Source organism: Epinephelus lanceolatus, chromosome 6, assembly GCF_041903045.1.
Source record: "Epinephelus lanceolatus isolate andai-2023 chromosome 6, ASM4190304v1, whole genome shotgun sequence".
NCBI lineage: Eukaryota > Metazoa > Chordata > Actinopteri > Perciformes > Serranidae > Epinephelus > Epinephelus lanceolatus.
This window is the reverse complement of record NC_135739.1, coordinates 6591299-6617726: the sequence shown is the minus strand read 5'-3', so window position 1 is coordinate 6617726 and position 26428 is coordinate 6591299. Positions and strand designations below refer to the sequence as shown.

Genomic DNA, 26428 nt, shown 5'->3' with positions numbered 1-26428 from the left:
ACGATGGTTGTTTTCTGATGCGCCTTTATGACTCGTGGCCAAGCAGCAACCTCCACAGGTAAAAAATGAAGCCGATGCTGAAGTGCCAAAAACTGCAGTTCTTTGAACGGCCACTTGAGGCTTAGCTTATTTCTCCCTTCATGACAACAGGAGATGACTCTTTATAGAACTCACCAGTTTACATTTCATTAAGACCTAAAGTTACGTATAAATTGGGCAAATCAGCCCCTCGCTCCTACACAAGCCCACTCTACAGTCCGAATATAGTCACTTCTGGCTCCGAAAAACCAAGATGGTGACGGCCGACATGCCGAACTCGAGGCTTTAAAACGGCAGTCCACAAATTAATGGTTCGACGTCACACACACTGCGTAGCTGGTGCCAGATCGAATTACTTTCCTACATAATCAGTATCAGAATCAATCAAATCTTAACAAATTTACAGCACAGTCAATTTTGCTGTCTGAATTTATCAAATTTGAGAAACTAGATTTCAATTTTCAAATCCATCAATGACTGAATTTGAACTTGTATATAACGTTTTGAATTTTGGAGAATTTTCCATCTAACTTCGTGAAAACAAACCAACAAACAAACGATCAGACCACAGTGTGGCAGAAACAACCAATCAGAGCAGAGCAGTCTCTTACGCAGCTGTCAGTCACTTCACAAACTCCAATTGTCAAACTAGACAGCGCTAACGTTTTCATAAACATATTTTAGTGTACTGTTTAGCTATAAAATGTGAAAGTCGGTCCGGCTGGTGTAGTGCTTGATACTCTTGTTTAACTTTATCCAACATGGCGGCAGGGTCACAAACTTTCTTATTTCACAGCTGAACAGTAACTAAAATGTGTTTCTGAAAACACTTGAGGCGAGAAATTGGCAATGCAGTAAAGTCACCGACACACCGAGCTGACAGTCGGTTGATGTTGCTCTGTCTGTCACATGGTGTGTCCAGCACCGTTGGCCCTTTGTTGGCTTTTTTTCAGCCAATTCAGCACATTAAATTAGTGACGGCGGACCCTGGTAGTGAATAAAATTGCTGATTAGCGCACAGGAAGAAGAACAGAAGTGAGAAGAGTAAAAAAAAAAAAACAGCTAAAGTCCGTGGATGATGTCACAGCAGCTACAGTACACCCATTATTTTTAGTTTATTCTTGTGGCTCTCACATTTTTTGGATATAAATATCTGATTTCTTTATTTAACTGTGGGATGAGAAAATGTTTAAGACCCTTTCCCTACTCTCCATAAAATTTTAGAAACCCTCCCTTCATCAAAACAAAATGCACATACCTCTCCCCTTACCCCCATAACTTTTATTTTAATACCGTCCCTTAGCACCGTATGAAATCTAATAATAGATCTGAGCCATAAACAGTGTGTCAGTATCCCACAGCAGCATCTGCCCACCTGAACTTTTCTTAAAAATCAAAGTTAATCAAGCCAGTATGTTGTTTTTATGGATCAAAAGGAAATATGGTCTTTGTCTAGACTGAATCAATTTTCCTGTTGTTCTGTGCTGCTTCATCGTTATATCACACCTCAGTGCTCAGAGGACAGACAAGACGCAGTGCACATGTTTAACTTTAGGTGGCACCATGGTACCGTCAGTGGCTGCTGCCTGGACAGAAGCTGACGTCCACCACTTCACAGCACTTCTCCTCAGCTCTCTTTAAAGTGTGTGTGAATGCCAATATGCCTTTTACACATTTGAATTTCAAACACATTTTAATTTGCCGTTATTTTATTTTTGTCTAACTATTTTTTTGAAGTGGTAATACAGAAAGTGTCTCACACTCTAACTTGTGAGTCTATATTTAGTTCATTGTTAAATTAAATCTGCTCCTGATCTCCAGGGTGACGACGTGTCTGGCTCTTGATCATCTGTACAGTGACATTTCTGCAGCAGCTATGCCAGAAGATACCCACTGCGTACTGACAATATGCAGCGTGCTGATGACTAGTTATCACTTGGCACTTCATATAATATCCCAGTCCCTCTCCTCTGCATTTCACTCTCTTGCCTGAGGAGTCCAGTCTTTTTTACACCTCATTCTTCTTGTCAGGACGCCAAAGATTTTCTGTCAAATTTAGTTTGAAAGCATTGCAATCGTATTAGAGCGGCGGCTGATTAAGACCTAAATTCCCACTGCAGAGGACGCGGGAATAATTGCAGAAAGTCAAATACATTTTATCATATTACTGAAAATAATGTCATTATTTTAATAACTCATCCAGATACCTTGTGAATAAGGAATGAGCTTTGAAAAATAGCTATAGAAATGAGTCATTGCCGAGTGACAGGCTGCTGAATAACATCACACAATCTCGGAGTAAATGATTATTTTGCTGTTGCTCTGGGCTCGTCACGGGAACAATGCCTGTGTGTACCACGCCACATGACGGCTTTCGCCTAATTTTGTCTCTTTAAAAGGTGGGAGATAAATAAGCCTTTGGAGATAATTCTAGACCAGCAAACGCAAACACAATAGTGAATTATAATTAATCTTGCGTGGGTGAAATTATGGGGAGCATTGTCTATTGTACGCTTACGCCTGCAACAGTTTAATAACTGAAAATCAGATGCTTAATTTCCTGTGTGGATTGCGGTAAACATCCCCCTCCTGAAACAATCGTCCACTCGTGAGCAATAAGCAGTAAAGCAGACGCTGATATTTATCTACATATGGAAGTTATTTACTGTACTTTCACAACAGTACACAAGTCTTTGACAGTGACAATCTAATCATTTCTAACTGTGTGCAGATTGCATAGTGAGCAGGTTTTGCTACTTGCTGGAGCCGGACGCTCTCTATGGAGCTACAGAATATCAACGTATACAGTCAGACTCGTCAGAGAGGCTCTGTGAACACACGGCAGTGTTGGCCTGCAGCACTGTACTGTACGCCTGTGTGGGTTTATTCGGATTCAGATTCCAAGGGTTTCTAGTGAGTGTGCCCCTATTAAACTATCAATATTAAACATCACAATTCTGGTCAATATTTAATGAGGCCTATTTTCTAACAATGCAGCTTTCAGGGCTCAGAATCAATATTTCAAAAATGTTAATTTTTCATAACTTTAGCTTTGAAAGCCCAAGTGCATTATTAATATCTGTTACAAGAGAAGTGTGAAAAGTGACAGATTCCATATGCATTTTATAAACATAGTGGAGGTGAAAACTATACGCTGTGCACTGATTCCACCACAAGTCTCGACTGTACTGTCAGCCTGCTGGATTCTGGGCATGTGGGACAAGGAGATCTCTGTCAGAGGCTGTGTATTTTGCCACCCCTGCTGTGTTTAAAATCCATCACTGCTGAAAGAGTTCTCCTCTTTCTAACTTTTCTTTTATTGCAGTCTAGAAATCCCATCTCTGCTGTTCTTTCTCTTTGTCCTCCTTTTGTTTATGAGTCTCATCGTGAGCAGCCGCTGCAGTCTCGCCTCCCTCGGCCGCTCGTGTCTCCCCTCCTCCTCCCTCCTTCTCCTTCTCCCTCTCTCTGATGATCTCCACCAGCCTCTGAAACTTCTGGTTTAACTCCTCCATCCCTCCGACCACTCTCCCATCGTCCTTCTCCCCGTCGCTCTCCAGTGAACTCAGTGACTCAGCCCTTGAGTCACGGCCCTCAAACTCATAAGTCTGCAGTGAGTCATAGGGCGGCTGGGACAGGTCAAAGGTGACCTGGTCCAGACGGATATTCAGGAGGTCTTCCATACGGAGGGGCTGCGGGTTGGTGGCCTCTGCTCTGGCAGGCTCCGCCCCGCATGCCCAGCCTCTGTTGTTGCCAAACATCCCCCCAGGTAAGGACAAAGGCTGCGGGGTCAAATCCTTACTCTGGAGTCTGCACATGTTCAGTAGCTGCACTCCCGCTGGGTACAACCCTCCACTGCTAGTCCCGTTCATACACGTCCCTCTGCTGTTTGGATTCAGGGAGCCAACAATGCTGTACGTGTCTCCTTTCAGGTAAACAGGAGGGTTCACAGAGCCGATCTCACTGCCATTTGAATAATTTCGCTCTGAAACGGAAGGGATGGAGGAATCAGTGTCAATGTCATCTAACGTGCAGCTGGTGGCTGCAGTGCTGATCTGAGTCTGCGATGACCCCGGTCGCCCCTCTTGCTGGTTTGACGAGGAGCTGGTGTGACTTTGGCATGAAGACTCATTTGGGTCACAGTGGGTCGGATTGGCAGCGTTGGTGGCTGTTGGTGTCGACTCTGCTTCTGGTGGGTTTATCTGGACAAGAGAAGAAGAAGAAGGGTGATATGAGATGATTCAGACACACATGCAGGGATAAATGTACAGAAGCAGAAAGAGGCCATAATGATGACAATATTTTAAGCAACTGATACACTGCTAACCGTGAAATTACTACTGAATACTGAACGTTGATAGAAAATTCAAATGCACTCATCTGCACCTCAACAGAGCTGAACCTGATTGGACGAGGGTCTGATCGACTCCATTCCAAATCCTTCTTCATATCCTTTGTAGACCTGATGTTTAAGTTCATTTAACCCTAATTTGGTGTCTGAATTTTTTAATTTGCTAATTTTATTTTGAACTTTTGAACCCCAATATGCAAAATGCAGAGAGAAAGAATGAAAGAAAAAAGACGTTGTGCAAGACATGACTATCTCAGCGGAAACTGAAACGAAGTATGATTAAAAAGGGACATTTGGATTCACCCTAAGATCCATCCTTCACTCCTCCACAGCTCCACCCTCTCATCCAAATCTGGTCACTTCTGGCTGAAAAAAACAAGATGGCGACTGCGGAAATGCCAAACTCAAGGCTTCAAAACGGGAGTCGACAAACCAGTGAGTGGCGTCCATTAGTCTATGCAAATAAATCAAACACATTGCTAAGTTGGTGCCGGGTCGAACTGTTTTCTAATACAATCAATATCGGAATCAATGAAATCTGAACAAAGCTGAGTCAATTTGCTGTCTGAATTTAGTCAATCACATCTGAACAACCAGATTTCAATTTGTGAATCTGGAAATGACTGACTCAGGGCTCAGTGGGGACGGAAGACCTGCTGCAGCAAGCGAGCACGGCATCTGTGATCATTTCGATTTGCCCAGTGGACTTCACTACAACCCGACATGTGACGTGCTTTATGTTCTAAAACCAGCCAGCCAACTTCTCTCTGCAACGTTCCAAAACGGTTTCATCTCGTCGTGAATCTTTGGTCTGAACTGGGCTTTATATTTTCTTTTTTTTTTTTGGCGCTGGGCCTCTTAAGATGCCTTCTGCTGACGACCATTTTAAAGCCCCAACCTACATTGTTTTCAGGACAGTGCAGTATTTTTCAAAATGTTGTAAATTCAGTGGTACAGTAAAGGCCCTGACGTTTTTAATCCATCAGCTTCTCACTCTGAGTGATGGGATCCTAAAGAAACATCTTTAAAACTTCTTAAACCTGCGCTCTGGTCAGTTCACATGACAGATTTCTGTATTTGTGTTTCTGTCTGAGCTCTTCTTAACGGTTTGAGGTGGAGGGGACTCAGCTAAAAAAGAGGTGATGTCACTTGCTTCCGTGCACAACTCAGAATGCAGCAACATCTGATTCAGAATCTGAGGACAGCTGGTGGGTTGCTATAGTGACTTTCCATCAAATATGATTCCAGATGAATCACACTGTTGCATATTTAGGCATGAATATTTTAGGCTATTTTAAAGGGGAACAAGATTATTCACTTGCTTATACCACTCAAATCCTTATGGCCTTTTTTTGCTTTCATATATGTGCTACATGTTTGTGTTAGTATCAACACTATGATCTGACCTTTGCCTGATCCTGCTTCTCTTTTGTGTCAGCAGCGTTTGCTTCACTGCCCTCATTTCTCTCTGTGATTCTGCTCTTCGCCAGCGTGTGCTCTGCTTCGTAACTAGCAGGGCTCATCTCAGGAGAACGCAGCGGAGGCTCAAAGGTGCTCTGGTTCTGGATGACAAGGGAATTGCCAATGTGACCTCCAGTGAGCCCATGGGTCAGCTGCGTTAGCTGCAGTCCTGCCTCCAGTGGCCCGACTGGATAATCTCTGAGAACAGGCAGCGTGTGAATGCCGTAACAGAAGCGTCCGTAGAGCGGTGCCGAGCCCGGCCTCTGCTGTGGGTCCAGGCCGAGGCGTGGGTTACGACTCCAGCTGTACGTCCTGGCCCTCGGCGCATTCTGCTGGGTGTACCATCTGTGCCAAGAGATAAATGTCAGAGAGGCACACACTCACACACACACACGCACATGCTCCCATAAGCCACCATGGCAAGGATAAACTTATTTTTTTATTTTGGGGAGCAGCTCACATGTTCCTGTTGTTGTGCATGTGCTGTATTCTGTGCATGCTCTGCAGCGCTGTAATGTCAAAAGCTGCGGTGTCTGCTTCCCCTCCCCCCTCGTCATCATAGGATATGATGTTCTCCCTGACATCATCCTCCTCGAAGGGTGAGTGGGAGTCTCGCTTCTGATGGCGCAATGACAGCGAGAGTGCACACACCACTAAAGGGCAAAAAAGAGACACATGACCACCATACTCTTCAGACATTACTGAAGCAACCTGACACAACTGCTCAGCATCTTTCAAAAAGTCACAAACAACATATTTATAGTGCTTCAGAGAACCCAACAAACGTACCCAGCAGAGTGGTGACACAAGCCAGCATGGCGAGCAAGGTGACCAAACTGAATATGAGAGACGGGGAGGCAGAAGGCACGGGGAGACAAACCATGTGTCTCTCCCATCTCCTGTCCCTCTGTCTCCCTCTATCCTCTGTCTGCATGCCCCCTCGCAGACAAGGACAAATGGTCACAGTGACCGTGCCAGTGTTGGTCAGACCTGAGGCCCCATCGCGCAGTACCACCGGCACATAGAGGGTGAGTGAGGATGAGGAGAAGCCAGGGAGGGGCTCCAAGACTGACTGGAGCACCAGGCTGGCTGTCACACCTGATAAAGTGGCAGAGAGAAAAAACACACACACATCAAACACGGTCACTGCACAACACCCTCACACATGTTTTGGCTGGTGTCATGTTTTTTTGATTGTGCGTGAAATAGAAAAACAGAGCCAATTGGTGCAACCTCCGCTTTCCCTGATGGTTAGGTTGAGGGCAGAGCTGGATTCAGGAGGGATGCTGAAGTGGACCGGGGTGTCCTGCACTCCTTGGTCCCTGTCGATGGCTCGCAGGACCTGAACTACCTGCGTAACAGATCAGGATGCTTCATTTTAATGCTTATCAGGATAAATCCAGGGAAAAAGAGACAGATTTTTGCACAGAATTCTACCTATTTGACCTCTTCAGGGATCTAAATATTATTAAAATGAAAGAATCTGCAACATGAAAATCACTCTTTGGTAGAGCTGCTGACATTGGTGACAGGAGGGGTTACAAGTGCTTAAATTTAAGGGGTCATACGGAGAAACAAAGTTGGAATAAATTGCTCTTTTTTGAAGCAAATTACAGTTCTAATCCTTCTGACTTTAGTCAAATTAATCCCCACTTTGATGATACTTCTTGTCAACATTCTTTCTGCAATATCCATTCAATGTATTTACACTCTGTAATTACCTCTCTGTATAGTAGCTTTCTTTGTTAGTGGCGGAGTCCACCACACGGAAATCACAGGAAACAATGCAACATGTATTCAAACACTACTGCTTTTCATGTTATATCAGCCGCACTGTTTACTGTTCACTCTCCTAATGCTGTATCAGAGATGTATGAAGCAACTGCTAACGCTAAAAGTTTCTACGGTTGTTGCTTCACATTTAACTGGTACAACCCAGGGTGGCTTTTATTGTGAAGCAAAGAATAAGCCCCCTCGCAGTATTTTATTAATATCCATCAAAACATTAGAAATAAAAATCTATACAATTTGCAGAGTTGAGTTAACAAAGACGCGAGTTTGGTTCCGCTGTACCAATTCCTAATGATGGGATGTTTTAACAACAGAAGACCTAAATTAAAGGAACTTTATACGATAATCAGAGACTATCTAAGATTCAAAAGCTGACTGCACATTAGTCTCAACACAGAGGTGTCTGTGCTGGCGGGTAGCAGCTAACGGTGCTAACAGCATGAGCAGTGCTAACTATGGCAACAGTGCTGACAGAGCTAACAATGTTAACTGGGAATAATATGGACGGTGGGTGCTACTTTTCCACAGCAACGCCATCCCAACACCAGTGATAACTGTCCCATGAGCACAGCATATAGCGCCGACGATTTATCCTTTGCTAAGTCAAAGCCAAAGACTTGGTACATTAGGGCTGACCTTCGACTCCAGTTTTGGACATTCGAAGCTTTGGAGCTCAGAACAAATTTAATTCGAAGCATTCGACGACGCGGAGGTCAGCGCAGACTAAAAGCGGACGTCCGCAAGCCCTGTGCGTGCAAAGCTCAGATTTTACGACTGCACGGACTCAGCTCCGCACACCAGTGTCACTCAAAAGACTGCTTGGCATGTATTTTTCACATCGCCATGACAGAAACGCACAAGAATTGCGGGTAATGTAGTGTTTCATGAACATTTTTACAGGAAACTACAACACGGAAGTGCGCTCGACTATGGAAGCCCGAATGACTGTGGACATTCCTCACGGAGTCTGCTCCGCTTATAGTGTGTCCGAGTCTGTGGGCACCTTAAATTAAAACCCTCGGCGCACACTGCAGCACAATCAAACAGATGCGCAACTCAGAGCATCAGAAGTGTCTCTGACACCGGACTCAGAGCGGATCTGAGTGTGCTTGTTGGGTTAGTGTTGCGTTTAAGGCCTCCCCCCAAAACACACACACACATAAAAAAAAAAAAAAGCGCCGAAGCTTCGATTTATTTATTTTTTTTCACAATCGAATCCCGTGCCATCGAACGAAGCTTTGAAGCTTCGAATTTTTTGGGTCAGCCCTATGGTACATCATGACAAATTATAGTGGATATTATTATTATATATATTATTTTGTGGATTTCAAGCTAAATGTTGTGCCTGGGACATGTTTAATTATGATACTCGTTACCTGGAGAGGTTGGAAGGAGATACATGTTTCATTCCTGTACCAAAACCAAAATCAAACCCTGACAAGTGTAGGGTTTGCTACTGAGACTAGCTAGCTGCAATGCTTTACAGGAACCAGTGAAGGGAAACAGGGAAGCTTCACTCATTTTTAACCAGTTTGTGTCATCGCAGTGTGTGCCGATGAACGGTGTTTGGATCTGACAGAGCCCCTTGTTCTTCTAAAAATGTTATAGTATTTCTTCAGGGTGTGCAGTTAGTTACAATGTTGGCTCCATGCTAGCTCGGACAGCTTCAAAGACCATCACAAAGGGGCGGGGTTTAGCCAGGGGTCAATTTGCTAGCCAGTGTGCACAGGGACTTACATGCACTAATATGCACATGTGGCTGGGCTGTCTACCACAACAACAAACAGAGAGTGGGCAAAACTTCACATCACATAAGAAATAATTGCCGCTATATTAATGCTCTGAATATGGTCGAGAGCTCCTTTAAATCAAATCAAGAATAAAACAGAAAAGAAATTCTTGCATGAGTCTGAGACAGAACAGATAAAAACAGGAAAGAACATTTGACATTAAATGTAATATAAGGCAAAAACAAAACAGGAACACACCTGACCCGGGGCACTGGAGTCACATACAGACGTTGTATACTGTCTGTCCAACTCCGGCGCATTGTCATTCTGATCCAGTGTCTCTATGGCAACCACAACCCTTGACACAAGATTTGGATTGTCTGAAAGAAAAGGAAACGGACACTAATGTTGAAATGATCACTAAATTTGTATCATTTTTACGGCACACTTTGTATTCCCAACTCCGGGCGGTGCTTTTGGTGAAATATGACTCTGGTAGGCTCTGCTGCTCATAGCGCCCGAGGGCAGAGGGGCTGACATACCCCTCTGTGTGGCGATGACAGTGATATTATGCCACTGCTCCTGCTCGCGGTCCAATTCCATCACTGTGTTGATAAAGCCGGTGTCAGAGGCGATGCGGAACAGAGCCTCAGGGTCTGACTGGGGATCGATGGAGTACCTGAGATACAGAAACAGGCAAGAGTGGGAAAGAGAGGAGGAGGATGGTGAGGAGAGCTCGGACTGAGTGAGTGAGTGAGTGATGGTGAAATAACCACCTGATGTTGGTGCTTTGTCCTGTGTCTGGGTCCACAGCATGCACCCGGCCAACAGAGCAGACAGGGGGGCAGTTCTCAGACACATCCAGATGGTACCGAGCCTGAGAGAATCGTGGCGGCTCATCAGCATTAAGCACCATGACCCGGACTGTTGCCTGGTCCTTAAAGGGACCTTTCCTTAGGTACCGTGCATCCACTATAGGGTTGGCAACTTCCACAGAGAAAGTGTAGGAGTTACGGGTTTCATAATCCAGCAGCTGTCGGGTGAAGAACAAAGCAGCGTCAATCTGAAGGGTATACTTCACTGAAGGCCTTTCATGTTTGATTCATATGTATATATGTTCTATATTTCATCCCACATACAGTACTTCATAATTAATTTCATTCATCGACCTCACTCTTTTCTCTCTCTCCATAAAACTCTCCTACAATATTACATTTTTGAGTTATTCCTTTCATCATCGACCTCTTCTTACCTCATCCTCTGCAACCTCTTAATTTAAGATTTTACTGAGCAATAGTTCTTTGAGTGCCCAATGCTTAGAAGTAAAAAGACGAGTCACACTGGCTGCCTTTAACACGGCCTGCTCGCTTCAAATGAGCTGCAGTTTCTCACCAGCTGCTTATTAGTTCATTGTTTCTTTAATTGCTTGTGTAGAGCCTTGGGAATCTGAACCTGTCAGCCACAGAGCGTGTTCGAGTGGAGAACTCAAGTGTTTAAATGGCCAAATAAAATTAATTTCCAACAGTAGACCAAAGAAAATGTGTTAGAATGTCACATATTAGATGTTTTTCTCATTACGTGGCCATTTAAGCAAAACCACCCACATGTAGCTTCAGATCCTCAGTTATTATGACAACTTAACACGCAGACACTCTGTCTTACCTTGTTTAGAACAATCACAGCCTCCTGGTCTCTTCCGGTTATATTGAATACCTCGGCCTCCTCTGCGTCCAGGATTGTGAACTCCAGCTGTGCATTTTCTCCCAGGTCTGGATCAGTGGCAGTGAGGCGGCCCACCTCCACACCTGGCGCTGCCAGCTCCGACACAGAGAATGACCATGCACCTGCAGAGAGGATAACAATGAATACAATGGTTCTGAGCACTGGCGCTGACTGCAGATGAGACTGTGTGAAAAAATAACCCGCACACGCTACATGTGTCTGGCTCAATTTTGTGTCAACTAACATAATGCATGTGGCTATTACGGCTTTCACTCACATATTTCAAGTCTAGTTTAAAGGATTGGTTCACATTAACACAAGTCTATCTTAATCCATTACACACACGCCCCTGTAAACGTACATTGGAAGAGTTATTTGTCGCTTTAATCATTCCACCTGCCCATACTGGCTGTAAAGAGATCCTTCCTAGTGCAATACCAGTGAAAGAGACGAGGGACTAAATCCACAGCCGTCAGGTTGTGTAAAATGCATTCTTACTTTCAGCTGAGGCTCATATCATCCTCCAAAGTTACACTATATTTAGTGTGGAATTCCCTCTTGGGAATGTCCTGTGGGAATGTACATTTTGAAGATACCCACTTGATATGACTCAGACTGCTGAAACCTTATCAGATTTGGCTGAACCTTAAAATGCATTTTTGCACTGAATATCTCTTTGAGGCCAGTAAGAAGAGGAGGAGGAGGAGATATAGGCATGTTTGAGGACAGACAAAAATATAAAACAAGCCTTTAAAGGTATAGACTCATACAAGACTCTGACTTCTGCCTGTATTTTCATCTTGTTTTGCTTTGTTCAGGATGTTCATGGCCACAGTGCTCAGGTGAGGTTATGGGCTATTTAAAAATATAGTGACCAGGTAACAGACTATAAAGTGGCAAACATCCAAGAGGAGGCTAAGATCATCTTGGACCCAGAGCTGAAAAAAAAAAAAAAAAAAAGCAAATATAATGAGGGGAAACACAAATTAGACAAAGCAGGGGTTGGCTTTAACTTTTACTTTCGCTGCCGATACAGAGCAGGTACAGCTGCGGCATGACCCGCCCACCATCATCACCACTCATTTCACTATCAGGCCCCTACGCTCCTTAGTCTGCAGGCAGAAGCCTTGAAGAAAATGCTAAGTTCACGTTTGACTAACTACAGTAAGAGTGGTTAAGGTTAGGGTTAGGGCTACATCTCCTTATTGACAAGGTGAATCTTGATTATTGCCACATTTGGTCTCATATTTGTTCCTGTTGCAGCAGGGTTCAAATAACCACTGCGTTAGTGGGTTTGTCTTGTATATGCTGGTGGGCGTGGTTTGTTGGAGTGTGTCGTGTAGGCTTCAAAAACAATGTGGCTGCAGCTATAAATGTCCCGCCGTTACAATTCCTGCACAGAATAGCTTCAAGTGTTTCTATTAGTCTCACTTTACAACTAAATTGTGCGCTACGAATGATTTGAACAAATACAGAGCCCTTATTTGTAATTATTTTGGCCACATACTGTACGTTAGATGTTTTCTCTTTAAATCCAAATCCAAATCCAATTTATTTATAAAGCACATTTAAAAACAACCTAGGCTGACCAAAGTGCTGTACAATAAAGGTAAAATCACAGAATAACAAAGTGCAGAGATCAAAATACAATATATCTCATCAGTTTTACCATAAAGTATGACTTTCTTGACCTTAAAATGTATGTTTTAAATTCATTTACGACATATTTGGATTTCATGTCGCAACTCAAACAGGAACAAAAGATAATATTTCTCTCCTCATTCACTGCCATTCATATTTTTTCCGATCTAAGGTCCCATGAGCTTCACCGGAAGGGGCGTGACTTCGGCACTCTATCCCATGTACACAAGTCCAAAAGTAAAGGAGCAAATTGGAGAGTGGAAATACAAAGGACTAAAAATGGGGGATAAGAGTTTAAGAGCGCTCAAAAGCTTTGGAGTAAAAGTGGGTCTTAAGTCTAGCCTTAAAAGTGTCCACAGATGGGGAATCCTTAATGGAGAGAGGTAGGCTGTTCCAAAGTTTGGGTGCAGCCACAGCGAATGCACGATCCCCTTTGCCCTTTAGCCTCGATCGAGGCACAGCCAGAAGCTGCTGGTTTGAAGATCTGAGTGCTCTGGAATTTAACTTTATTCTGAGCTGAAAGGAATACTCTATCAATATTTTATTATAAACTGAGTATCTGTGGGTTGAAGCGATAAGCCTGGTTTCCATTCTTATGTAGCACAAATTTAAACGGAATTTTTAGAAAATAGACAAAGAAAATGTGAAATTATGCACTTTGGGAGTCGGCTCACTGCAAAACGCAGTAGGGAGCGCTAATCTTCCAGTACAGAAAAAGGGGGTGCAACGAAATGGGAAGGAAACAATGGATGTATAATAACGGAGAGCACACTGGACCACAGAAACAGAGAGTTTTTAACATCTAATATGACAGCTATATGCTCGTGGAGGAGTCCTGCTAACAGTCCTGTGTGTGGACATGAGCTGTTAAAAGCCACCCACAGATGAGGAAGAGAGCTTGCAGTAACGACAGTACGTCATTACTGTAAGTCATCATTTATTCGCTGAATCTGTTTCCATTGCACTTAGACACATTTATCTTTAATCGGTACATTTACATTCTACTACCACAAGTGCAAAAACGCCTATACACCTATAGATTTCTAATGGTTTCGGGATAGCGATGCCAGACTGATCCAGACTAACACGCCTCGCAATACTGGAGGGATTGCCATGAAATTTTATTCCGACATTCAGAAGATGAAGCCTGTTGACTTTGGTGATCCTCTTACTTTTCATCTAGCGCCACCATCCGGTCAAAATTTTAATCTGCCCAATACTTTTAAAACCAACGACATCAGCCTCTGCTGTTCTTTGCGTTTTGTGCTAATTAGCAAATGTTAGCATGCTGGCACATTAAACTAAGATACTGAACACAGTTAACATTATAAATGCTAAACATAAAAATGTTAGTATTATCACTGTGAGCAAGTTAGCATACTGACACTAACACTTTTTTTTATTTAACCTCAATGTAACCAGGAAGTCCCATTGAGATTGAAAATCTCTTTTACAAGAGACTCTGGCCGAGGTAGCAGCCAATCAAAACACATTTAAAATACAACAAATACAACATATAATACAAAAATCCACAATAAAACAACAACTATTCAAACACAGTTGCCTCTCAAGAAAACAAGCACGTCTCTGTCACCACATTCTTTATGATGCCCTTAAATTCATTCATTCATTAAATGTAGCTCAGCTGTGTTTACCCTGATCACAGTCTGGCTGAGCTGCACCAAACTAGGCGCTGAAGATATTTTCTCCCTTTTGTGCTGAAACAATTAGTTGATCAGTTGACTAGACAACTGACAGAAAATTAATCCATAACTATTTGATATCTGGTTAATTGTTAACTCCTCCAATGTGAAGATTGGCTACTTCTCCGTGTTTTATCTCACTGTAAATAGAATATCTTTGGTTTTTGAGCTGCTGCTTTCGAAGACTAGATAAATGTTAAATGTAGCCCTGCCTCATTTGAGTAATCATGGGATAAAAATAGGTGTCACCTCTATTAATACCATAACTGTGACAGACATACAGTGCATAGAAGTGTAACGCTTTAAATTAAATGATATCTGTCCTCTTCTGTTTATAATGAATCATGAGTTGTATTTATTAAACTGGAAATTTCAGCTTAGCTGAGTGAATCTGTTAGCGTCATAGTTTAGATTGCATTACAGTCTGTCCACTCAACAAGCATGAAAAGGCAGCCAGTGATCTGTGGCAGTTCATGTCTATACATCACTTGTGATGCTGCACATTGGCAGAGAAAAGCTTTCCTTTTAATCAGAGCGGCACTACCTTGCTGATTGTTAATCATTCAAATCCACCACACTATGAAGAGTGTTTAAAAAGTCACACCCCTCGCATTCAAAGAGCATACTAAATGAGCCGTTTGCTTTAATTATTAATTGGCATTATTGTCAAACAGAAAATAATAGAGTGGAGGTGGTGGGGGAGGAAGGGAGGATAAAGTCAGATATCAGTAAATAAATAACACTGCTGGCATTTGGAAAATATTAAATTGCCTCTATAAAGCGCTGTATTGCAGAACAATATATCAACACGAGGAGAGGGGACTTTAAACATTAAGATGAACGGCAGTAAGCGGAGACTGTCAGGAAGAAGAAGTAGGGGAGAGGTAGAATGTAGAGAAAAGCAGTATATGTCTCAAAGCGTTAGACGCATTCTGCAGTGATTTTACTGTCTATTGAAGCAGAAAGCACTGAACTTTAAGATGAAATATTAATAGCATGGAACAGGGAAAAGCTTGGATAAGAAAAAGCGGACATGATCTTTCACTCTTCTACGTCAAGGCACAGTCCATTTTGAACCTCAGGGACCCAATGGGAGTGTTTATATGAATGTTAATGTCAGTCATCTCTGGCAGAGGTTATGTTACTCAGGCTGATGGTAAAAACAGTCATTATGAAAAGTGCATAGAATAAAAGACGGATACCGGACTGACAAGCTGTTTAACTACTTTAGAGCTTATCTTGAACCTGTCAAGACAACGAGGACCCAAAGGAGGCAAAAAATATCAGACTCCTGTCACAAATGCCATTACAAGATGTTTCATCATTTTAATCTTTACTCGCACACACACATATTCCACAGCTGCAGAGATTGAACGCAGCCGACAGTGGTGATCTGATAACAGCAGCGCTTACTCCTTCTGAAGTGAGGGGGGTTGTCGTTGACATCGCTCAGCTTCACAGTGATGGTGGTAGTCCCTGATAATCCGCCCAGATGCCCGCCCATGTCTTTGGCCTGGAGGACGACCAGATATTCATCCCGTGTCTCTCTGTCCATGTCAGGTACAGCTGTCCGCAGGACGCCTGGTGGACAGGAGAGCCAGGACATGCAGCAAAAAAATCACAGCGGCAACAGATTTCACAGCGACACAACGTCTCTGGAAATCACCATCAAAGCGAGTCAGATGCATACATGTTTGAATTAGGACATTGAAAAACATATGACTCCAGGCCACTTCTGCTTCTGACCACATTGTGTAAAATGTGAGTTCAAATGCTCTTATTCAAACTGGACATATGGTCGCAAAGATACAACATATGATATCTGAGCGGGCCGCCGGGATTGACTGTATAAAGCGTAATCATCAGCTGGAGAGGCATTTAATGGTAAACAGCTTTGAGAGGATGTGTAGTACATATGATCAGACCTGTCTGAGGATCCACAGAGAAATAGTCCTGGCCCTGAGTGATGGCATACACCAGCCGGGCGCTGTTTCCATATGTTGGATCATCGGCATCTCTGGCTGTGACTGTGATTATGGACGTGCCTGTGAAAGAGACGAGGCGACAAAGGCGACAGGTCAAAGTGCTGTTTAAAGTAGTTAAAGCTGGTGGCTGGATCGTAAGCTTAAAAATGATACTCCACCCAAAATCTATCTTGTGAATATCAAGTACTTACATCTGCAGGATTAAAAGGATAATCCACTTCCTCTGCTGTCTATCCGTGCGGCACGGTATGTTAAAACATTCATCTTTTCGACAAAGTATGATTAAAGGCCGCGTTTTCAGGTTGAACAATTGCCCTCCTTGAATCTCTGGAGCCGTGCCAGATGCTGTGTGTTTAGCTCCATGTTGGCAGAAGTAGGATTGTTTGTAAGATACTGAAAATGTTTGGACAGTGGGGGAGTCAATAATGCTGCAAGCGTAGGTTGAGAGTTGCAACAATTAGGAGATCAATTGATCTGTTGATTGACAGAAGATTAATCTGCACCTGTTTTGAACCAATTAAGTGTTTAAGCCCTTTTTCAAACAAAGCTGTGACGCTTTTCATTGTCATATAGAATAGTTAAAAAAAAAAAAAAAAGCAATTTGTATACATCTTCCTGGACTCCTCGATGTTGTGATGGGCATTTGTCATAATTTTCTAACACTGTACAAACAAAACAATCATTTTTACCATTACAGATTATTCAATAGACATAATCATTTGTTGCAGTCTTTTGTAGGTTGAGACATTTCTATGGATTTTTGTCAAATTACTTTAGTCATTATTTAGTTGGTCCATTACTTCAGTCTCGACTAAAATATCTCAACAGCTACTGGATAGATTGCCTCTAAATTTCGTACAGATATTCATGGTGCCCAGATGATGAGTCCAAATGACTTTGGTGATCCCTGACCTTTCCTCTTGTGCCACCATTAGGGTTTCAATAAAATATTTTGACAACTATGAGCTAGATTACCATGAAATATGGTACGAATCATTACAACCTATCCTGATCCTCTGATTTTTCATCTAGCACCATCATCAGGTCAAAGTTCGTTCAATACTTTGGTTCATGACCATGTGTTTAGTGCTAATTAACAAATGTTAGAATGCTGACACGTTAAAGTAAGATAGTGAACATGGAAAATATTACACCTGCGAAACAACAGTATTTTAGTATTGTTACTGTGAGCGTGTTATGTTGACATTAACATTGAGCTCAATGCACAACAGCCTCACAGAGTTGCTAGCATGGCTGTCGACTCTGTCCATGTCTGAAATCGCTCCCTATTTTCTATATTGCTGTTGCACTATATTCACCATCCGCCATTTTGTCTTAGGGAAACACCCTCAAAAATTTGACACTGAACAAGAAAAGTTGTGTCTGTTTGGTGACTTTCTGCTAGCCAAATGATGAGTGCGATATCACAGTCATAAAAATGACAAATATTCAACTGTATAAAAATAATGTACGCAGTCACCATGATGTCACCCATCGGTCTGCAGACTCCATTTTAAACCCTCAAGTTAACCCCTGGGAACAGTGCAAGGCTCTACAGCCAATCTGACAGTGGCCAAACTGGGGAATTACAACTTTCAAGTTCGTCATGTGATGCTACTGTGCCCTGAAAGACTTATTAGCATCACAGCACCTGCAAAATAACTCATTTCATCCATCTGGTCCGATAACATTTTAAAATTTTTGAAAAATAAAAAAAAAGAGAAAGAAATGCGCTATTAAATAATTTTATCCCAATTCAAGTTAGCTGAGGGCTAAACTGGAAGTTAGCCACTTGGTCGACAGAAGACTCTGGTGCACCTATGGGCCTAACAATATAGAAGCTCTGGGTAATTTTATACCCCAAAATTTGAACTTTTTTGGGCTTCATGCACCACTGAACAACTTTGATAGCCTCCTGTATCCAGTTCTGTTTATACATCCATCATGCTCGAGTTGGGCCGTCACCATTTTGGACTTTTGGAGCCAGAAGTGACCACATTTGAGGATGTAGCTGTGGAGGAGGAAGGGTGGATCTGACTCTCAGACAATGGTGACACCGTGCAGAAAGTTTGCCACATTCTTAAATATGTGCAGCTTTTAGCCTTAAAATTTCAAGGGTGAGGTTTACAAAAATTCACTCCCTACAATTATGGTGAACAGGGAAATTAGCAATAGAGACCAAAACTGTTTTGGTACCAGGCTGCAAACATGTTCTTTTCAGATGTTAAGTTGGGCATTTTAACATGGTAGTCTTTAAGAACTGACTCACTTTTGGAGCCAGCCTCAAGTCGCCCTACAAGGCACTCTGACGTTGGCTTCATTTTTCAGCCCTGAAAGTTGTTGCTTGATCTCACTCTACTTCTCCGTATAAACTTCTGAGTGTTGCACACAGCCTTTGTCTTGTTTTGCTGAGAAAACTCATCACCATTGGAATCCATGGCAAGCTGAATAAATTCAAGCTGAGAGCAGCTGCTGCTCCACATGAAGACTTTTACAGCCACACTTGAAGAGATTTTGGGTGGAGCGTCACTTTAGTGTTGTTTTAGCACTGTACCTATGTTGGCCATCTCTGGCACCATGGCAACATAGGGTTCATCAAGGAAAACAGGCGGGTTGTCATTGATGTCCTGAACTCTGATGATGAACTCAGACGAGGGCTCCAGGGCTCGGCCGGTCTGACGATCTGTAGCTGTTGCGATGAGGCGGTACTGGTCTTTCTCCTCGCGGTCTAAAGACTTGGTGACATGTATGTTGCCTGTGTTGCCGTCAATAACGAACACAGAGCCCACCCCCTCCCCCTCCAACATATACTTAGTGCGTCCGTCTCCTTTGTCCATATCTGTGTGCAGCTGGAAAATAAAACCATACAGAGTAAATTACTGTTCCACCTGGAGGCAACATTGCTTTCACACATGGTGCACTGATGATGCAGGTATTGCCCATTAACGCTCATCTATCTGTCTGGCAAGTACTGCAAACAGGACTGTGTGAAATAGGTGATTTATGTTAAGACGGGATGTGCTCAGTGAATCTGAAATGAATGGCACCAGGTGTGGAAGATACATATGGGACCAGAATGAGTGCTGATGCGCTCAGCTAATTAACTCACTGGACCAAAGATGCCATTGGGGGTTTGTTGAGGGCAGAGCCGCATCGATGTGGACCGTGGCCCTGCGAATGTCCTACATGTATGTACACAGATGTATTCTGCAGTATCCATCTGTAAATCTTTCTGTCACTTCTATCCATCTGTCCCTTCCTTCCCCTTCTTGTAAATCCATCTGCCTGACTTCCCTGTACCTTTTAAGCTACCTCTTTTTCCAGTCCTTGTGTCTCTCTCTTTTCATCAAGTTACCTCGGCTACACAGAATGCCCATCTGCTCACATTTCTCATTCCCCCCTCCCTCTCTCTTCCCCTCTCTGTCGGACTGTTTTGCTCCCTGGTGCAGAGTACTCGTTCGGTATTTCATGGCAGAGAGGATATTAGTGTGAGCTAGATAGGTAAAAGGCCAAACACACAGAAATAGAAAGCTAAAGAGATTACTCAGCCTTCATCACACTGAGCTTTCTGACCAGGAACCTTCACATCTCTCTACCCTTAAGGCGCATCTGCACATGTTCATAATCCACAAGGCTTACTCACAACCTCTGCTGCGGACCTCAGATACTCATGAGAACTAAAAGCCTCAAATTTTAAAATTCAGCCACAGCCATGACTGTTTACAAATTTCCGCAGCAATTTATAATCATTTTTGCAGGGCATTAATTTTGTTACACGAAAATGTGTTTGTGAAAAAGGGGATTTTAATTGCCTGCCTAATGCAGTGCAGAATTAGTCAAATGATTTGTATGTAAGACATTTGTAAGACAGATGCCCACATCAAAGTATTTGTATATTCCAGCATAATACATGTCAACACATGTTCACGCAAGTGCAGCTCACACAGACTGCATGACTAGCAGGCAGGAGAAAATATAAGATTAGAGTACATTCTGTGTGTGTGGTGTGTGTCTTGGAGGATAAAGTTGGGGATTATAGAAACTCGTGATAGCATACCCTACAAATTGCTAGATAAGGGACTCAGGGTTTCTTATTCATCCCTACACCCACATCCCTCTCCCTCCTTTCTTCCTTAAAGCTAGCTTCGATTTTGATCCCACACTTCACCACGAGAGACATCTTTGTCAGAGTCTGTGCCTATCGCGCTCCCCTGTTCTTTGCCCCCCTCCCTCCCCTCCTCTCTCCATCCTCCCTTTCTATCCAGCCCTCCTCTCCTCACTGTCTAATTGCTGGCTCAGTCCTGCTGTGCTTCAGTCAGCATGAAAAAACACTCTCACTGTGGGGAAGAAATTTATCCGCCCCGTACAAACAAAGCTGGAAAAAGAGGAAATTGTCTCTTCCAATTCCTTTGTCACTTTTTCTCCTACTCTGTAATCTGAATTTTCCCCCCCTCCTCTCACTCATGCAGTACATCCACCTCCGGGTTTAAATCTGCCTCACGCTGCTTCCTTTGGCAGCCAAATTCTTCCTCCGTTGCACGGGTTGAGGCACCTGTGATCTCAACAGTTGATAAGTCACCTCAAACCACACACTGGTGATGGGTTTGAAATGATCGCCTCTCTATTTTTGGCAAACAGACTGAGCTGCCTGTGAGAGAAACGCTTCCAGCCCCCTCGCAATGCGGTGATGCTTTATTACATGAATATCAACATCAAGACTGCTTGCAGAGGAATGAGCAGTCTCGTATGTTGTCTCGTACTGATTGCTTTAACACCCTTCCCTGACTATATCAATAACGACCAGAGAGGAAGATTAAACATTTATGAGGTGTATACTGCACTGGTAAGAATCCAATCTAGACTGTCACTATAAAGTATACTGCTAGCTACAAAGTGGCTGGCAGCATTCCCTGTTAGCGTTACAGCTGATATAATCCTACCCTGAGTATACTGTAGCTGCCAGCAGCTGCATTAGTGTGAAGCAGCTGACTGTGAAATGCTACAAGTAAACCCCAGGGATCTGAATGGTTCAGGTGTGCTGTGGATTAAATCATCTCAGACACTTTACGTGTTGCGACACCGACAGCAGTTGAAGGTTGCTGGTGTGGCGACTGTAAAATTCAAGTTCTGACACGACGAGTGGAAGGGACGGCTGCACAGCAGTTATGTGGAGTTATATTTGTGCGACATGATGAGACATTTTATGAGCTTTTTCAAGTATGTACTTTATATTTTGTAAAGAAATTATGATCAGGAAATAAGAAACTAAAGAAAATAAATCCTGGTCGTCCAATAAATGTCTTGGCACGCAACAGTTAAATTATCTTATTTGCCTTTTCTCACTGTCCCTGACCTATAGACACTTATTGAAAGTGCTTGTCTTGCTCTGAACATCTCTGTTCAGAGCACTCTCAGGTTTGCCTGCCAGCTCACTCAACTTGTTCAGACGGGAGACAAAGTGAGTTTGAGAGGCAGCACAATTGCACCCAAAGTCAATGAAGATGAAAGTAAACGCAAATTCGAGGAAGCGTCGGCGTGAGTTGAAAATGTTTCAACTAGTGTAAAAAAGATTGTGCTCCTGTCCTGGAGCTTTGTGAATCTACTTTATGAACATACAGAGACGACAGGAAAAAGGAGAGAAACTGGAGGCAAATCAGCAGAGTTTCTGCTGAGTTCAGTCGGAAGCTGACCTTAACACAAACACACAGACACACTCCCACGCAGCAGCTAGCTTACGGCTAATGTCTGTGCAGTTGGTACATGGGCCGTTTGGGGTGAATTAACACAAATGATTGAGCGGTCAAATTCATGAGAAAAACACGAGCCGAAAATTTGCTCTCTTTCCTTACAGCGAGCCACAATCCAAGCTCATCAGAAAACTAAAGTCGGTCATTTCTTAATGTCTGTTAGTAGTATTAGCCGTTATTAGAGGAATAAGGAAGCAGGCACACATAATTAGTTCATAGTTTTGATTACAAGCAAATTTCTGTCTCATTGATTTTAGCGTGAAACCGCCACACCAAATTCCATTCTCAAATGTGACACTTTAAAGTTTCTTTAAATATTTATCAGTTAGGCTACTTTTCCAAATATTCATCAGTTACTCTTTGAATCCACATAAACCCCTTTTCACATCAGCATAAATTAAATCCACTGCACAGCACTTATTTAAAAAGAAAAAGTGCCACTTTTTCTCCACTTCTTTACTTCTTCCAAAACAAATGCCAGGAGTTGAGTTTTCATTACAACAAAATTGTGACTGGTGTTTACCGCATGCCAAATTAATCAGAGCACAAGAGGCCAAATTGCCTCTTAAGTTACCATATGACAAGTAATGTAGCATTTGAGTCCGGCACAGTGCTCACTGAACATAAAACGCACCACCGGGGCGACATTATCATCATTTCCAGCAAATTTCATGCAGAATAATGAGAGCACAACAGCATCACCGATATGTTTAACTGAATATCCTCTGGTCCAGCTACAAACACGAAAAAACAGAATCCATCAGCACATGAGCATGTCGTTCACTCGTGAGCCTGTTTGTAACCAGTACCGACAATGTTATCTGTGATTCACCTTCAACTGACTTGTCTGTTTAAATAACAGACACTCAACTGTCCTGCTGTTATTACCGACAAAAATATGTGGTCAAATGCATCTCAGACCAACATAGCAAGTGACGTGAGTGATCGGATCACAATTTGTCTTGGTGGTTATTTAGACGTGTAACACCAGGTCTAAACAGGCTGTTTCAAGCTGTCTATTTAGTATAGGTATGATATCATAAATTCATAGCAATCCCGACAGCTCGTTTAAAGACACAGTGTCTGAATACAGACTGTGTGTATTAGTAGATGGAACACTGTGATACTTTCACAGTATTTCTTCACCTACACCTGCTTTATTTCTAAACAGATATAGAAACCTGACTTTTCCCAATACGGGACCTTTAAAGGAACTTCATTAATAACTGCACTGCCTTGGCGGTGACAGTGGTGGCTCAGGAGGTAAAAGAAGGTTGTCTATCAAGTGTAAGGTCGGTGGTTTGATTCCTGGTCCTTGCAGTCTACCTGCTGAAGTGTCCTTGGGCAAGATACTGAACCCCAAATTGATTGCGTGGGAATATTTATCACATGAGCAGGTGGCACCTTGTGTGGTAGCCTTGGCCAACAGTGCGTGAATGGGTGTTTGTGCTGTAAAGCCCTTTGAGAAGTCAAACTGCGCTGTGTAGAGGAAGTTAATTTACCATCTGCGTAGCTGTCAACTAGCTTAGTTTGCCATTGCATGTATGGTGGAGGTTAGCTAACAACCTACCAATACAGCTGGGCTGCAAGCTATCAAGAACAGACTAACACACCAACAAATGGAATTTAATAACAAGGTACGTATCTAAACTGTATCAACTATAAACTGCTAACTCCACTAGCAACACAATCATTCTGAAATGACCTACTCCCATATTAAGATTGTCTGTAACTGTTGCACACTGTAACACGTTTTCCCCACAGACCACCATCACAAAACAGACATCTGTAAAGCTGTTGACTGGACTCGTGAAACTGCAAAGTCAAAACTTCTATAGACCAGACCAGCACATACGAAACATCAAGGCTGTGCCGTAATATATCTTGTGGGGGATTTGGATTATAATTTTGACCAGTTTGTATTCATGTAGTTCTTGTTAAACATGTGTACTAATTACTGTGTGTCCTGGCCTGAACATGAGCGTTTCAATACCTTAATAAATTAAGGTTGATCGCCATCATGTCCCTTCAGTCTGCCCCCATCCATGTGGATGGATGACCCAACACTGGATGTTGATTACGCAGACATCTGTACATATAAGGTATCAGCAGGTATCATTAGACTAAGTGTTAGCCAACTGTTCGATAGGCTGAGATTACATGCTGCGCTGTATGACTACTGCAGCAGCCTACCACTTTAGGTAATATTGGCAATCCATCAGGAGTAACTTTCACCAGCATCATTTTGCAACTGACCACAGTGACAGTGAATATGCCTGCATCTTATGGGTCCTAAATCTCAGTGTGAAAGCTGTGGTTCACCTGCTACACAGCAGCTCTTTATTATTTTCCTGTTACTCTGTAGCCCTTTTTAGATAGGAATTGTGCAAATTTGCAGGAAAGCCCAATCAGTCTTTTTTCAGCATTGGCAGTATAAAAACAAAATCGGGGAGTGCAGCAAAATGCCGCCTACCTACTTTTGTTTATGCGTCTTTTTCAGGGCAGAATGCACCTTTTTCAGGGCAATGGGGGGCGTGAGCAAGTAACAAAACGTGTAGCTCAGCGTGTGACATAAACAGTGACAAGAAAGGGAAGCCGTGGCTGGTCAGTCCTTGGGTGATTCTCTGGTAAGTCGGCCCACTCTTCACCATTCCCGTCATCTGACGGTTAATGGCCTCTTTGTTTGCGAGGGTAAGGAGGGCACACAATTCCTTGTCTCCCCAGTTGCTCATCTTTACAGTGTCTGTCAGGTTTGCGTTTCCCTCTTGCTACTAGCTTCTCGCTAATTCCTGCTATCAGCTGTTTCCTGTTTATCCACCGCCAGTGGGTCACACATGCAGCGTCATCAACAGCTCCTCCCACAAGTCTTCAACAGCCCCTCCCGTTGCAGAATGCCACCTCGGTCAGTTTAAACTAAAAGGGTTCCGCCAATATGTCTACCCTACGAGGCGGAAAATTGGGGACCTCGGATCATCTCGCCAATCCGGCTCTGTGTGTATAAACGCTTGCAGCTTGCCGGCAAAACGGCCCAACATTCGCGGAAAATCTGGTAGTATAAAACAAATAAAATAAAATATAAAACAGCTTGTTTTGGTGACGCCATGATGCCGGTCTGGTCTATGGGACAAGGGGCAACGTGTGGGTGGGGCCAGTAGGACACATTAAAGCAAAAAACAGTCCACATTATAAAGACATGAAATATTTTTAAAAAACAATCACGTGTAACACAAGGAAACTGTGCCAGCTGGAACTGAAATTTCAATTTCAGTTTTCAGCAGAGGTGTTACATCTCTGCACTGCTGAAAAGAGAGGAAACCAAATCACAGTGAAAAGCTGACTCATCAAGTCAAGTTAAGTTTAGTCATGCCAACATTGGCCAACTGATTTTTATAGGGTTTAAAGAGTAGAGTGAGGTAGGAATAAACTTCATTGTGGGGTGGGACATCATTCAAGGAGAGGAAGAAAGGAGAGGGAGAGCATGCTGCGATCGACGCTGAGGGGTCAGAATTAACAAAAAAAGAAAAGAAAAAGCTCAGCAATTTTATGATTCTGAGCAATTTAATTATAATGAATTTAGTTAAAATGTGAGACGGAGGAATGTGGATCATTTAAATTTCAAGGACTTTTTCAGCACTTTCTTAAAAAAGTACCTGATTTTTTCCCTCAAAATGTAAGCACTTCAAGAACCTTGTCTGAACCCTGTCTGTGGGCCCATAGATGTGGTAGACCTGGGTCATTTTACACCTGGAAATCAAACTCTTTTGACTTCCTGCACCATTGAGCACCTTTCACATGAACGTGCCTCCAACACTGTATCCAGCTCTCAGACAGCAAATTGAGAAGCAGCCAGAGGCCAGAAAAAGTTTTTAGCTTATGCACTAGGCAAGCAATTTCCATTCAAGTGGTGCCATCTTTGATACCAGTATCCAGTCCTCATTATACATCCATGGAGCATGCAGAGAAAACCGGGCAGCGCATTGAGAGTAGAGATGTTGAGAGTGAGACAGACACTGTGAGTCCAAGGGTTTGTGAGCACACAGAGCAGCAAAATGGAGAAGGGAAATGAGTCAAACTGAGTGAAAGAGGTTATCATTGTTCGCTTACGTGGATAATGGCGCACGACTAAGTGAAAAAATGTGGTGAGCACAGAATGGATTGTCTGCTCAAATCACATTATTCTTTCTCTGCAAAATATTTCATGTGGCTCTTGTTCTGAAGCACAGTAACAACTTCACACAATGAGAAACAGGTTATTCACAGG

The 26428-nt window shown here is 42.9% G+C and overlaps 1 protein-coding gene across 1 annotated transcript in view; it reads right to left on the bottom strand.

Annotated features, from left to right (window-relative positions):
• Nucleotides 1-2679: 2679 nt before the first annotated feature.
• The window catches only part of cdh24a (cadherin 24, type 2a), a 33119-nt gene continuing 9370 nt past the window's right edge, over nucleotides 2680-26428 (bottom strand). The window contains exons 3-14 of the mRNA XM_033620866.2: nucleotides 18975-19269; nucleotides 16361-16480; nucleotides 15849-16016; nucleotides 11032-11213; nucleotides 10146-10402; nucleotides 9912-10048; nucleotides 9628-9749; nucleotides 7082-7199; nucleotides 6638-6946; nucleotides 6309-6501; nucleotides 5794-6193; nucleotides 2680-4238 (exon numbers count right to left, since the gene is read on the bottom strand). Of these exons, the coding sequence (XP_033476757.2) occupies nucleotides 3366-4238; nucleotides 5794-6193; nucleotides 6309-6501; nucleotides 6638-6946; nucleotides 7082-7199; nucleotides 9628-9749; nucleotides 9912-10048; nucleotides 10146-10402; nucleotides 11032-11213; nucleotides 15849-16016; nucleotides 16361-16480; nucleotides 18975-19269 (3174 nt within the window). The 3' untranslated portion in view covers nucleotides 2680-3365. The remainder of the gene's footprint in view (nucleotides 4239-5793; nucleotides 6194-6308; nucleotides 6502-6637; nucleotides 6947-7081; nucleotides 7200-9627; nucleotides 9750-9911; nucleotides 10049-10145; nucleotides 10403-11031; nucleotides 11214-15848; nucleotides 16017-16360; nucleotides 16481-18974; nucleotides 19270-26428) is intronic.